The sequence below is a fragment of the Acanthaster planci genome, linkage group LG01 (assembly GCF_054643075.1).
Source record: "Acanthaster planci isolate LZ-2023a linkage group LG01, COTS_SCS, whole genome shotgun sequence".
Taxonomy (NCBI): Eukaryota; Metazoa; Echinodermata; class Asteroidea; order Valvatida; family Acanthasteridae; genus Acanthaster; species Acanthaster planci.
The window spans coordinates 3,593,609-3,609,093 of record NC_141777.1 but is presented as its reverse complement, the minus strand read 5'-3'; the positions used below and the strand labels follow the sequence as shown (position 1 = coordinate 3,609,093).

Genomic DNA, 15,485 nt, shown 5'->3' with positions numbered 1-15,485 from the left:
TAATGGCAAGCACTACAAATAAGGGTTCAAAAGATTCTATTAAACAGAATTTACGCGAACGACATCAGCCTGGGGTTAACAATGTTATGCATGTTCTTGCAAGTTCCCATCAACCACGGAAGTCACCCCGTCCATCCCCGGTCTGCAACTCACAAATTTTTGTATTTTCTAATTTTATCGTCGTAGTCACCCATTTGTGCGTCGGCTCAAATCTAAGCCAATTTTGCAAAACACTTCTAGCCCGCATATTCGGAGTCTGTTAGTATCGATTAGCAAAACAGGCAATCACTTTCTTCCAACTTTTTCCACAGTGCTCGGCCACCTGATCAGCAGCGTAATTAAGGAACTTCACTGTGCCCCCGCCCCCATGAAAAAAGGTCGTCAGCCATGTCGTCACCCCCGCTTTACTTGGATTTGGAAAACAATTGAAAATTTGAAAAGAAAGTAATAACTGTGACTTGCGCCAACCAGCACTGTCACGCCCAGTTTAGCTTCCTACCCCCCCCTACCATGTCTATGGCCTATGCCATGCTGCTACTTCTGGTCGGTGAATGCGCGCCCCGAAACCCCTTCGGAGTTCAAAACTGACTCGGACCATTACGTCAAATTCTTTTTAAAGAAATAATAAACAGCCCTTGCAGAATGGAGGGCTCATTTTGTATTTTGGGGTATGAGGTCACCTCCCTAATTTATTGTTCTCACAACAAGCACGGCTTGAACGCGTGATAACCTGTTCCTATTCAGTGTCGTCGAAGTCGACGATACCTGTCTGAAATTATTTTCTTCCTCTAGAAAGTTCCAATGACGTAATGATCAGTTTATAGCGGGATCACTTATCCCTTGGGACGTCCATCCTTGGCAGACTCAATAAATACATGTAATATGAGCTGACAATGCACCATACCGCCAGCCATATGTGTAGACGTAGACACCGAGAATGAATGCCTGTGAAAGGGGTTGTGACGTAATGGTCAGTGTTTGGACTTTGGGAGGGTCTACAGTGGTGTCCAAGTAAAGGGACACTGACCAGAAGAAGCACATGAGCAGCATAGCCAATTTATGTTACAGTGCGGGTGGACAAGTGGCAATATTTTTATCAATAACCCGGACTACAATGACTTTTCTTTGTTCGCCAAATTTGCTCTGACGGGGGATTATTTTTGTGGGGAGAGGGGGCGTGCGCCCCGAAGGACCGTCCCGGCTGCATGTGCCGCTGCTGACCGCAGTGTGAAAAAACTTGCGAAAAATTAATGTTAATTAAAAAGGATGATGCCTGCTAGCCGATCCTAACAGATATATTCTTTAAAAAAAAAACCAGGGATTAAAAAAAAACAGGGACTAGAATTATTTTGAGCTGGCCTAAATTTGAGCTGACAACACCTGGCAAAGCCCGAGCGATGGTGATGACATAGGTCATTTAAACTTAAAGCTTTTCCTGCACAATGTATGCAGTGTACATAATCACAATATCCCAGCCCAATGTCATTTAATACGGTGTATATACATTTTGCATGAAATTTCAATCTTTAAGGTTGCAGACCAGTAAATTAGCTGCCACAGACAACAATAAAAAATATCTCCACTTCAAAAACATCAGGAAAATACTAGTTTCACAAGTGTTCAAGACACAAATTTAAGCTTACTTCCTCATCTTTCATTTCCTTTTCAATTATCATTAGCTTAACTGATGACTTTTGAACATATTTCTCTCCAGAGAAAATCACCCCTCGAAAATTCGGTCACGAGGCCCCTCCGATTGTCACCATTTTGAAAATTGATGTCTATACTCCATTGCAAAAAAGGGAACAATTTGGAGGGCCCCGTTTCGTTCGATATTTTCAGAAATACAAGCTGGCAGTCCTGCTCCAAAATTCCATCTTCTTCCTCAACAAACCACCCAGTCCACGTGCCACGAAATGCTTTAATAGCAGAGAATTTGGCAGCCTACAAATCGTGATTCGGTCCGCGTAGGCACTGTTGGACCTATTCACTGGCCTGCAATCCTTAAGAGACCCCTTCTCAGTACGGCGGCGCTCTTTATCCCTAGTAACCTCTCAATTTCAGACGTTTGACTTCTTTTGGGCGCAGTCATTGACCAGAGGATTTCATTAATAATTCGAGGAGTCGGGATGTGAGGAGAATGAAGTGCTGAAGCAGGCAATTCAGAATGACACAGTAGTACGCGTACGCCGAGGAGGAGCTGAAAAGACAAGCACTGAGGTTGGCAAGCTGGTCGAAGAGGTGGGAAAAGACAAGCGCGTGGTCAAATTGGAGGTGTATCAGGTACACTGGATTGCCATTGGCTGTTTCATGGTAACTGTCACAAGACGGGTTTAAAATTATTTCTTTCACTTGAGGACTTGTCCAGCAAAGATAATTGTTATGTAACTTAGGAGGTTGCGGCCAGTTATTAGATTCTTTCTGTTATGCACTCGTGACCAGGCTCGTGTATCCTTTGTTCATATAGGCCTAGTTTTGCCACGGAGCGTACATGTAAAATGTATTAATCGGGTAACTGGCACTCCAAGAGATGAAAGGGTATATAACCCGCGCCCACCTTGTCTGAATTGAGTTTTGCGGTGTTGGAGCCGGAGTGACTGTGTCTCGCCGGGTTGGGCTTTCGTCGAGCAGATGTTTGAGGATCCTTCAGCACTGAGGCTGTCGAGTTGGGAGCCGCGGAGGGCTGTGTGTCGGGTGGACGTCCCTGTTCCCCTGTGTGAGGGGTGTTTTCCGCTTGTGGGCGATTAAAGCCCTTTAGTTTTACCCGCACTGCAAACACCCGGGAACGCCATACCCGCGAGGATAGGCCCGGGTTAAGCCAACGGCCTTGTGAGTAAATTTGACAATATTTATGCCATGTTTAATCATTGATCTTGTACTGTATAATTAGAAGAAATTATGTTTCTTGCAGTTGGGGTGAAACCTTTACCGTGGCAAAATTAATTTCAGATTTTATGACGCTGTAGCCTTTCAAAGTTGAGCAGAGAAAACTCGCCATCATCCCGCAGTTTATAGTACGGTGAATCGAGCCTGGATTCTGAAAGAAAATGTTAAGGCCGAGAGTTTATTAGAGGAAAATATTGTATGTTATGCATTATAGGGTATCCCGTAATTCTACCCTATGTGTGCTACTGGCGGGGCGGCTACTGTCCCATTTCCTTACGACCCTGATTTTGATGAATGCTAGCCTCAACCATCACTTACCCTCCGATGGTCGGTGCGTAGGGACCTACCCAAGAAACATAACAAGCCTGGGGACTTCCATCTCGCATTCTGGTGGCCCGGTGGATTCACCTCGTGCCGTTGCTCCATGATCACCATTATTTATATTGTATTTAAAAGAGCTGTGTAATATTTGTATCGTATTAATTTCTCTGCAATGTAATATCTTGAGCCATTTTCCCGCTTAAGGAATAGCTCGTTATGTTTCCTCACTGGGCCCGTTAAACTGACCGATAAGTGTGTGTAAATACTTTAGTTTAGTTCATTTTTTTTCTTGAAATAAGTAATTCATTTTTATGTATTGCAGATCTTGTGTTTGGTCTTCTGTTGGTCTGGGTAATTCTTCGATTTTTAGTCTGAGTGGAGTGGTACTAGGGTTCGCTCTGCGACAGTAACTGTTTCCTGACATGTTACTAATTGCAACCTGATATGTTTATAATACAAGCTGGTCATACATTGTGTCCTTTTACGAGGGGGGAGCTTTGTTACCTTTTTCCTGTGATGTCACTATCGTGCTGGACCGCTAGGGCCCATGTGTTGTGATGGTAATGATGCTTATCTACCTCAAGATGAATTAGTAAGCATGCAGCGTTCGCATTTGCGCTTGCACGTGGTTAAAGCTGCCAGTAGGGATGTATGTGATCACCATAGCCAACGCATCGAGCGCCCTCATCGAGGACATGTTTTGTTATTTAGATTTAGATGGCAATGAAGTACAACAGTGAATACTCAAGCATGTAACACAGGAACAAATACCTGTCCTCGGTGAGGGCGCTCCACACAAGCCCTCTGTAGGATATATCATAAACATAATCCTCTTGCAAGTGGCACCCCTGCCCCACCCAGGATTTACGCCCCTGATATGCTAATTCACACCATGCCGTTTAATTCAATCCATGGGTGGGGAAGAATGAGTCTCAACCCCAAGCTTTTGACGTACCGCGAAGACTGTCATCTTTGGATTTGTCCCCTGCGGTCAAGTCTTTGGTTGCGGAAAATGCTTTGGTAAAAATTGGGAAGTCAGTTCTCTTTTATCATCAGCCATCCTGTTAAAGAGTGCATAGTTTTGAGGCCCCGTGAAGCTTGACTGCACTGTATCATTCAGAGACGTGATTCCAAAATGTAAGTAGTGAATCAATTTGGACGTAGGACGCCAGCTTACAATGAAATAAAGGCCCATCGGACACACTCAAAACAATATCGACGAGAATATAATATCAAAACAGTGCTCTGAAATATGTGATTGCCGAGCTTTCGGTAACTGCTTGCTTGCCCTGAAGAAGGTACTCAGTTACCGAAAGCTTTTTTGTTTATACGCACAATTGCTTAATGCTAAGATAGTCATTGGTTAACGTATAAAAACACTTCATGTCTAATTTTTACTACAGAATTCCTGCATGAGTAAGAGAAACTTTAAAAACAAAACAGCCCGTAACTGCTCTCGTGAGTTACTCTGTCTTTAGCCAAAGGATTAATGCGTTTTTTTACTCTTGCATATGAAACTTAAACTGAATCACCACTTTAAGGCTGTAAACGAGGTTAGTTGAAGCATGGTTTCTTGCTCTATGGTGGAAATGTACAAACTAATTTTTTTGAAACGAAGGAATCGAGAGAAGGTCTTTTTGTCAATGTGCATTAGAAATCCCCGACTCTTTTTCTCAAGTCACGTCAGGCGAGTAAACTCCTCTGATCATAGATGAAAGATGCTCGGGTCACATCTAAAAAAGTCCTTCTTTGTATTGAGGACATAAAATCAACTCCCAAGGATTTACAGCATAAGACTTTAAACTTCTAATGCATTTAAAATCTGTTACAGTATTTGACAATAAGAAATACTGATACATAATACGGTCGTTTCACATTAGTGCGCCTCCAAGAGTTTGCAACGCGTGGGCCAATCACACTGCGCAAAATCCGTCGACCCAATGCGCGTTTGGAACGGGTCAACAAATTTCGCGCGTTGTGATTGGCCAACGCGTTCCAAACTCTTGGAGGCGCACTATTGTGAATCGCCTGTATTATTGAGTGGCTTTGAATAATAATACACATACTACATAAGTAATGCTAGCCTGAGTTCTGAAGTTCAGATTACACAGAAATGAATATCATGACAAATGCTGTATAAAAACCTCACTTACTTGGAATTATGGACACAAGATGTCACAGTTTCAACCGTTAGAAGTCATTGGTAACATAATGTGTCTTTAAGTCGAAACCACCTGATACTGAAATGAGCGCCTCCCGAAATGAGTAAAAATGAATGAATTTCTTCCCGATTCGCCTGTGATCACTCTGTGTTTTCCAAGACTATTTTTGTGGTGGGAAGCACTGTGTCCGTTATTGTTTATTTTTTGTTCATTTTGGGGGGCTTAACAAAATTTGTTTTTATCCACTGTTGTGGAGGAACCCTCTGATCCGACAATCTGGCTTAAAGATCACAGCCACGCACTGACATGTGCGAACGGTCGGATGGATATACCTCTAGATTGCATTCCAGCCTGATCAGTGAACTGAGCGAATGTTAAAGGTTTACATGATCGAACTTTTTAAAACAGGCCCACAACCCCTTGAAAATCTCGTAAATGTAGCCTACGCTTATATGTTTGTACGCCTGTATGTTTTGAATTATTTTCAAAGTCTGTGTGCTATTTTAAAGGGAATCTTGGCACATTTCGTTCGTAATCGTGCTCATGTAAATTTCCATATTTATGAGCAAAACATCACAGTGAGACTGATGTCATCACAGACCTCAGTGGGCCCTAAAACTGCTGGAATTGTCGTCCTTGTTTGTTAGTACATGTAGCATGAGTGTAAGCCAGAAAGCAACCCTTTCTCAGGTGTGTTTTCAACGAGAAAATTTTTGGTTCACAATTTGAAAAGAAATGCACAAGTGTCTTCCTAGTCTTGGTTCTGAGACCTTCCAGTAGCTCATTCCGCCACACGAACCACCACCAGACGAATCGGCTAAAAGGAGAAACGCGAAGGTCTTAGGCCGTGTCCGAAACGGGCTTCCAGAGCTACGGCTAGGTCTATTGTCTACGCGTCTCAACGCATTTCTAATGGAGTGAAGACCTAGACCTAGTTCTAGACAAGAAATTCGGATGCAGCCTTAGAACCAAGACTGGCGTCCTCCGTGTACGTTATCATAGCAAGAGCACCCTCAGTTGTCATGAAAAGCGTATACATGTACATGTACAATCTACCTCTTTGAAATGTTATTTTTCAGTAGGCCTACACTTAAACCACAAAAGCATATCAAATAGTTTTCAGTCACCGATGAAATGAAGTGTATTAAGTTGCGCAAAAAAATGCGCGTAAGTGATTTGAAGTGATTTTGCAGTACCCGCTACTACTGACTCGGATCGGCCTCCTGACCCCGGCAAGCTCAGTGGTTGAGTGGTGATTAGGACATCTGCATCAGTAAGCAGGGGATCGTGGGTTCGAGTCCCACCCGAGTAAGCTTGTGATTTTTTCACAAGCTCTTCGACAAACACTGAGAATACTGCGTTAACTAAGATACGTCGGTGTAAGGGCAAAACCCTTAATTGAAATCGCCTAAGAAAGGTTTATCGCATATGAACCCATATAAACAGGCCTTATTATATTTCATTCATTTGCCGCACAGTTGAAAAATTTTTGAGAGAAAAAAAAGACAAAATGCGTGGTTTAATCTTCGTTATTGTCCGCCAATCCTTTACCATGAATAAAGATAATTGATTGAAATATCATCACATAGAAGCTTTTGTTACATAAATTCTTTGTAACCAGTGTTGGAAATGAAAACTAACTCTATTTTTATGGTAGAGGATCGAAGATTTCTGTTGCTAGGCGAACTGAGTGATCCTTAAGACGACTGCAGAACTCACCACGAGCGGTGGCAGCCAAAGGCAGGCCTGCGTTGATCGTGCCGCATTACAGCCGTCCGTACCGCACATGCAGAACGTGTGCACTCCAATAATCGCTGTGTAGTTACTTCGGACGTCGGAGAACTCTAAGGGTTCGCTGGTCTCCTCAGTCAAAAAGCAGTCGCTCCCGAAAGTGAATTCGAGTGACCAGCTGCAGCCGCGAATTATGTGGTTTACTTGTATCTGCATGGCTGAGGATTCGCTGGTATCTGAGCGAAAGAAACTTCGCATTAATTAAACACAATAATGTGAAGGTCGTTGTTGAATTTTCAAACAGAAAAACTTTTAGGACTGGTATTGCACCCCCCCCCTTCTATTGGCCAGCAGATCGAAAGCCTTGACCAACTTCAGAAGAGATCGCACACTTCTGGCATTCTTGAAGCAAATTACAGCATTTGAAACAGGCGATACGCAAAAAGAAAGGTTATTTTATTCAGGAAATTCGTTTCTTTAATTCAGTTTTCTACCAAGGGCGTGTAAAAAGGCCCAACTTGTAATCTCAACCTTCAGAGAGGCCCTTAAAGATCACATGAAAATTTACAAATGTATGGCGCCGTCCCCACAAAAAACTCTCGATCAACCTCTGTATTACGTACGTAGAGCGATTTTAGCCCTCGTTCATGCACTTTCACTCGTCTTCTCTTCTGGGGCTCAATGTATGGTCGGAGCAAACGTCTGATTGGAGCCACCTCTTGCAACAAGGCACAGACAGACAGTTATCAATGGATCGATATTTTCATTACAGATCTTTTTATTACGCATGGGCGTAAATCCGGGGTGGATGGGGATATTTGCCTTCCCACTTTTTGAGGTTGGGGATGGGCTATTAAATCATCCCCCAATTTTTTGTGGCGAGCAAAACAAACCGGGTTGAAAGAGTTTTTCAGACTTTAAAGGAGTAAAATGCATGCAATATCACTCAAACAAGAAAAATTTGATTTGAAAAGCCATGAATATGCCGCCCTGAATGTATAATACAGATGTACATCAATCTCATGAACATCGACCATAATAGAGTCCTATGGTGTCAACTCCCCCCCCCACCGGTTTTCATGGCCGGGCAAGTCACCCCCTCCCCACCTTTCCCCGTCCCCCGTCCCTCCAATTACCGGTACAGATTGACGCCACTGTTAGTACGAATTAATAACCTTACCCGTTGTTGTGATCGTGTCAACCATTTTTACGCAAACGGGATTCTGGTCCACTGTATCGTTTTCCAGGGGTTGGCATTCCACGAGTGTTACGTTCTCAACGTTCGCCCCGCAATCAGATTCGGTCCCCAAGTCACTGCTGTAGATATCCACGCAATCGTAACATTTTAGCGCAGAACCTGAAATGAGACGTTCCATGCTCAAAATGTTATTGTGATTCTCATTTTATATATATATTGTATATATATTGTGCGTAGTTGTAACGTTTTGCTAATTTTTATCATATTTTTTAATGCAAAGCGTCACTGACAATTTAGTTTTAAATGACGCTATAAAAATTATCATCATCATTATTAAAATGTTATTGCGATTCTCATTTTTAAAAGAATGGGTCTGCCATATGGTTTTGTAAGTTTAGAACACATTCTTTAAAATTCCGAGATTGATTCAATGATGCAAATGACCTGCCAAATTTGGACCCCCAATTTATAGCATGACCGAATGTCCGACTTTCTATCGGATACCAACCACTCCGCTGTCACGGTAAAACCTTTCCGATGCGAAGTATTGTCCGTCCTTGACGTACATTGTGTCTATGAGGTCACATTGTAAACGAGTTACCAAATTGGCCTGAATAGGCCTATTACACTGTCCTCTTTCCTGAAGGGTTGCCCTCGAGATGTCAAGAAGTCATAAAGATTAGATTTCTTATCATGAGATTTCTAATTTTCATTTGACATTTTACCTGCCTACGTCTCAAACACTGTCCATGCTTGCCAATTTCTTCTCAGCTAAGGTAACTAACATTCAAAACGAAGCACTTGTTTTCACCCCCAAAAAAATCCAGTTCGTTGTTCTATATCCGTATTTGAATTCAACACTCGCATATGTACGGTGAATTACTACACTTTACAACTGTCAAATACAGGATTTCAAAATGTTGAATCCCACATTTACAATTTTTAAAGTAATTGGAGAGTTTGTGCAACCAATTTAGTCCTCGAAATTGTTGAAACAATATCTTAAACGTTGAATTTACCATTCAAACGCTAAATTTCTTTTCTCTTCTCGTTCCTTCTCTTCAATGTTATTTTTAGTCAATTTTCAAATTGCCAATTTTTCTTCTTGTCAACGTCAGTGCTCATGGATTCACAATTTGTCAACAGCTGAAACGACTCTGTCACTGTTTGTTACAACCGCGATTTCTGGTCTTTCTCTGTTTTGCAGACGGAAGGATACCATTTTACCATGTCCTTTCCCCTATAACAACCCCACACTAAAAAAAACGAAATTAAAAAAAAACTTGACTTGGCCATTCCCACGTAACCTTTCCTAGTCCGTTTCCTATGGGCTGGGATAACATGTTGATGTATTGTTCTTGTCACCTGTTCCACCTTTAGTATAGGGGCCTAGGGGTGGGAAAACTGATACCAGAAAAATTTGATGAACATGCAAAAAGTATTTATAGAAAGAAAACTATTTTGATCAGCATCTACCAACTTACTGGAGAGATATCCGTCTGCCCTCCCCCCGCCGGTAGGCCTACTTCTCGGTTATACTCTCTCTGATTCTAAAGTGATATATTTTCGTTTTATTCGCTCTGCAATATATCTACATCAGCCTAGTCTCGGGCAGCTAATTTCAGTTGAGAGAAATACATGAAAGAATCTCTTCTAAATTGAATTGGATTAGGTATTAAAGCAATTTGAAAAATTGAAACCCCAATACGCTTTCCCTTGCCAATTATATCTAACACACATTTCTCCACGCTGACGTCAGAGATAGATTATAACCCATATCGATCATTTAAAAAGTGGAGGTAATCAATTAAACAACTCGATTTTGAAAACGTGGAAAGGGGGAATGAAATGAAGTACTCTAAGTGAAAGATAAAAAAATACAATAAGCACACCGACAGGGAAGGATTTAAAACAAAGTGGGGCTATCTTTTTCTGGATAAAAGTGATAAATCACTATAAAAAAAGCAATAAAGTGTCATTTTGTATGAACATGTGATCCTCACAAATTCGCTTACCTTTATCGCAGATAACCACAACGATTGTGACTATCATAATCACTGAAATCCCTGTATGGAACAAAAGAAAAAAATGATAATAAATTCATTAAATAGTCTGAATTACAATCTCATTGGGGTACAGGAATCACCGGGGGGTAGAGCAGTTTTCTACCCCAAATTAAACTCTGCACAACCCCTCACTATGGGGCACCATTTTGATTTTGTGAGGAAAAATACAGACAGAAACCAAAATGAAAATCAATTTTACAGGATCATGCGTATGGATACCTGAAGAAAACTGGTACAAATAATATGAAACAAAATAATTTAGAACGAAAAAAGAAGGCGGTTTTCAAATTCTCGTCTATTTCTCCATGACAAGAACTGTCTTTGAAATGGATCCGCAAATCGAGGCCTACAGTGCTCCAATAAAACAGAAAGGTCGAGTTCGGGCGCTCTGTTCTCAACAGAGGTTTCTTGTTCTCGCGCTCGAACGGTGGGAACACGACTCAAGAACGCTGTTCTCGGAACAGGATCACACACCACCTCCTCGTCAGGGTTTTACAAGAACACACGGAAAAACTCGTGAGATTTTATTTTTGAACAGCTGCAAACATGGCAAAAAGTAGAGTGGTGGCTTGCAAAAGTAACATTAATTATTCTTCATAACACAGAAGTGAATGTTTCTCTTTAAACAGAAAGGTAATCAGCCCAGTAATCCAAACATTAACTCTCGAATAACGTACATTGACGCCGCCATGTTGCATGTTGCTTGTGACTATTAACTACCAGCAATAACCGGGTGTACGTTCCCGGCGTTCGAGCGGCTGACCCAAGAACAAGTCAAGCTGTTCGTGAACATACGAGAACAAGCCGCACGAACTAAGCCAAATAATTTTGTAATGTACTGGTATATTACAAAGCGCCACTTACGAGAAATAAGCGTCAGGTTTCAATATTTCTAGAACGAAGTAAGAATCTTGTCGATGTTTGCAGTGCATCATGGGACTAAATGACAATCAACTAATGCATTTCATACAATAAAGCCTGAAAGTAAAAGGTCGCTCAGCGAGATTTCTTGAACACTCGCGCGGTCTGCCTATCGATCTCCGTAAAGTTCGCTCACGCAAACAAAATGTGCCACAAAAGATCTCAACACTTTTAGTAGTCAACAAAATGTGCAACAAATTAAAATAACTACAGTTATCAACATTGCAACTTTAAAATAAGATTTTTAGATTTTAAGATCTGATGCACATGTATGATGCAAGCTCTTATTTTCGGTTAGGATGTGCGATATATTACAGTACGTCTCACACTTTAAATGTACTTAGATTCAATTTTAGTTATATATAATTATAAAAGAACCGATCGTGCTGAATATTTCTTTACTTATTTAAAAACGTGTATCCTTGGGTTTTTAATTATACCTCGATAGGTTTCTTTACCAAGCATTGTTTCAGGGTAATCCCCACAATATTGCAAACGCGCAAGAAAATGGAGACAATCCTTTCGGAGGTATGGGTAGGAAACGTCTGGAGTACCTTTTAGACCAATCCTTAAGCTTGTAAAAGAGACGAACTGTCAAGCCCCCCGACTCCACCCACCCCAACCCACACAGCGAAGGGTGTATTTGCCTGCAACTGGGGACCTCCTATTGTTCCTCTTTTGTTTGTACTTTAACTTTTTTTTAGAAGACCACCCATATGTTTTGTACACAGTTGTCAATCGGGGACCCTCTGTCAATCGGGGACCTTATTGTCCGCTATTGTTCAGGGTCCCCAATTGAATGCAGAAACAAACTCACCCACACCCAAAACGTTTTCGTCGTGACATCGCTTCAGCGCCAGCCTTACGGTACATTGCGGTCTATGTGAGGCATGCGGCTCGCGCAGTTTAACTCGATTCGTACTTTGAATATGGCTACCCATGAATATGTGTACTTGGCCTTCGATCGTTGTGGGTGGCGCATTGTTTCATATTTGATTCCAGCAATCCTTGTTCTCTAATGTTGGCTTATATTAATTGACTTTTTTGTTTCGTTTTAATGATAACATAATTTCCTTTTTATATTCTTTCTTTTATATGCAGACTCTGTTCCATGTCTCTACTTCTTCTGTTGAATTCGTCTTTGTTTCAGTTTGTGTGAAATATGAGTTTCGTTGTGTACATCAGCTATTTTCAATATATGTAGATTTTTCTCCTTATAAACGACGACTCGAAGCTCCCAATGCCTCCCAACGGCCCTAATTAAAAAGAAATGTCGACTACACATCCGCACGTGCTTTCTGAAAGGGTAAATGGATAGTTAAATGGTAGTTTAGTTTCTGCTTTCAAACCAAACTTTGAAAATGAACGAAAGTAAAACCTGTTCCAAGAGGAAATGAAGCCACTGATTCACGTGTGATGTGTTGAAAATTTAAGGTAGTGATGCAGTGGAATTCCATTATTATACCTGAATATAAATTTACAGGTTCAGATGGCTTCGCGGTTATTGTGGATTCGGATGGCTTTGCAGTTATCATATGTTTCCGTATATTGCACAAGATATATGTATTGATGTAAGGTACCTCGCCAATAGTAGTCTACATGACATCATCCTCAATTTTTTTCTAAATCAATCGAAAGCTTTGAGAACCACCGACATCCACCTTGAATATCTGTTGTAAATGGTCGAAATAAAGTCTTTGTGAACCTTACACTGTAAGTCAGACGTCGTACGATTTAAAGCGCAGTAGCACCAGTAAATTAATGCTCAAACATCATCACAGTGCAATGATGCAATGCAGAAATTACAGTGTGTGTTATAGTTTCTTTGAAATTTAAATTTTTCACCCTTGTGAAACCTATGAGCAGTGATTTGCAGTGACATTATTTAAACCAATATCTTTTGAGGTTGCAGCGAAGGGATGCACTGAGGAAGAATCAAACGGTCTGGAGAATTTATCAGCAAAATTGGGAAGTGGATCACAAACGCGAAATCGAGCTGGTGAAAATTGATCATAAATGCATAATCAGAGTGATGAAAACAGATGGAAATCATGGGGGAAAATATCATTCGATTTCGAGGGCCAAAGTCCTAATGGACAATGGTTGACACTGTATAAAGGCGCTTAGAGTTTATTTACGTTTATATTTTGTGTACCCACTTTTTAACACGATGGGTGTAGATATCAAATGCGTGTGGGAGTGTGTTTCACAAAGCTAAACGTGTACTATGGGAGAGCGTTTAGTATTAAAACTATTGTTTAGTATGGTATAGATTTTTAAGAAGCTACCTTGTCGATGGGGAAAAATCACCTCTAAAATGATGAGGTCCCGATAAAGTGATTAACACAACAATCGTTAACTCAAATACAGTGAACTCATCACAACACAAGCAACAATTTGTAAGCTTCACGTTAGTGCGGTGTTCCAGAAGTTACTAAAGTTAAATCTTGCTTCCCTCTTTTTTCTGTCCAATACACAGTAGAAATATGCTTTTACTGTCTGGGTCGGCCAAACTGTTTTCCATGCGATCGACCATCCGCAGAACCGTCATTACAACAGCTTTATTGAAAGCAGAGATATACTACCGTGTTTCAGTGGGAAAACACTTAATCCTAAATATAAATTAAACTCAAAAACAGCAAACAACTCATGCGAGGCTGAAGTGAGTTTTGCTAATTTGTAATTTTGTAAGTACTTCAGTGAGTAATTCAATAAAGCTTTGGTGGGCAATTTCTTACTGTAGGCGTGATATCATTTCCAAGCAGCTTGCAGCCTTGTCATATTGTGGTACTGGTTTGTGAATTTTATGTATCAAAATATCAGCTTACCCATTATGCTTGTCTAGATCTCTTCCAGAGCGGTCCTGTAACCGGCAAAATAAGTACTCTAACATGAAATGATTCCTGTCATTTACAGTCCTTCAAAGGCGAAGTACGTCATAATTCTTCATGCAACCTCGCCCCCGTGGCGTCAAACATGGTGATCAACACGACAAACTGCTTTCTTGCTCTGGGATGGAAGAAGAAATTAGTGATGCGAGGGTTCGCAAACTGGTCGAAATACGCAAGCGCAATAAACTGTCACTTGACCAACCTGTATGACTGCCTGGCAAATATTCACACAACACCCTGGGTACCTATATAGGCTTGAGTAAATTAAAATAGTATCCTCCAGTTTTGCAGAAAATTTCCCCTTTTCCCCAATTCGTGACTCTGGCGATTCGTTTTTCAGGGAAGTCCGAAGTTCAAAGGGAAAGCCACAAAGAGACATGAGCACCAGTACAGAATGTTTAGAAAAGCACAAGGTATATCCCCACATCACTATTGATGTATATAAAAAGAAAAGTCACTGCAGCGCTGCCGGTTGTAGCCTAAATAAAACTCCTAGGCATAATTATTCGATTAGATGTCGTAACTGCAGTGGAGGCGCACAAGTGAGCTTGACACGCGTGTGCATTTGGCAAATCACGACACTTTATTGGTCGGAGAGGCATGTAACGCGTGTGTATCACTGTCCACGAGCGTTGTGCTACCACACTGAGTAAAAAATGGCTTAGTATTCATCCTGTAAGTGTGAAATCACTTCAATTTAAACCACGCCCACTACCGTACCCATACACTGCGAGTTTACATGCACAGATCGCCGTTTACGTGGACGTTGAACCATGGAATCGGAAGTTAACGCGTAACTTCAGCGATCGTCCAATGGGAGGCTCCAAATTCTGGGGGGGGGGGTCCACCTTTGTGAGGAAGTCACATACGAACCGGATTGGCAAAATGGGAACGGGCCAAACCCTGATCCAAAAGTGGGGGCCTGATGCTTTCATCCTAATATCGTGTTTGGTACTTCAGTAATACTGTGTGATTAAACGGAAATCTACGACTGCAAAATATAAAAAGAAATAACTAAAATCATCCGGCATTTTCTGTAAAAGAGCAATGAGTTTCAGCATTCATGAGGGACGTCATATTTTTAGTCATGAATTTAGAGATTTGCATTAACATAGAAATTTAAAAGCTTTTCCAACTCATGCAACAAAGGTGCTTGCATTATGTTTGTTGGTTGGGTTTTATTTCAGTGCTACGAACGACACTTGCGGTAGTCTTTGTACCTCGCGGAAACTTCGTACTGTGTTGTCTAAGTGCACCCATTCCCACAGACATCAATGATAAATCCTTTTATTTCAAAACTATTTTAAAT

At 41.2% G+C, this 15,485-nt stretch overlaps 1 protein-coding gene across 1 annotated transcript; it reads right to left on the bottom strand.

The window, feature by feature from the left end:
* Positions 1–5,202: 5,202 nt before the first annotated feature.
* Positions 5,203–14,772, bottom strand: LOC110974342 (uncharacterized). Its single transcript, XM_022225917.2, has 4 exons — positions 14,114–14,772; positions 10,314–10,364; positions 8,281–8,457; positions 5,203–7,336 (listed from the first exon to the last, which is right to left on the bottom strand). Exons 1-4 carry the CDS (start codon positions 14,115–14,117, stop codon positions 7,047–7,049), a joined length of 522 nt encoding a protein of 173 aa, XP_022081609.2. The 5' UTR covers positions 14,118–14,772; the 3' UTR covers positions 5,203–7,046.
* Positions 14,773–15,485: the final 713 nt, after the last annotated feature.

Bases quoted from the DNA above. Each gene is read 5' to 3' on its own strand.
- LOC110974342 (XM_022225917.2), bottom strand. The intron at 8,458-10,313 runs GTAAGCGAATTT...GTCTCATTTCAG, and splicing joins TGTGGTTATCTGCGATAAAG to GTTCTGCGCTAAAATGTTAC. The intron at 7,337-8,280 runs GTAAGGTTATTA...TCTTTCGCTCAG, and splicing joins TGACACGATCACAACAACGG to ATACCAGCGAATCCTCAGCC.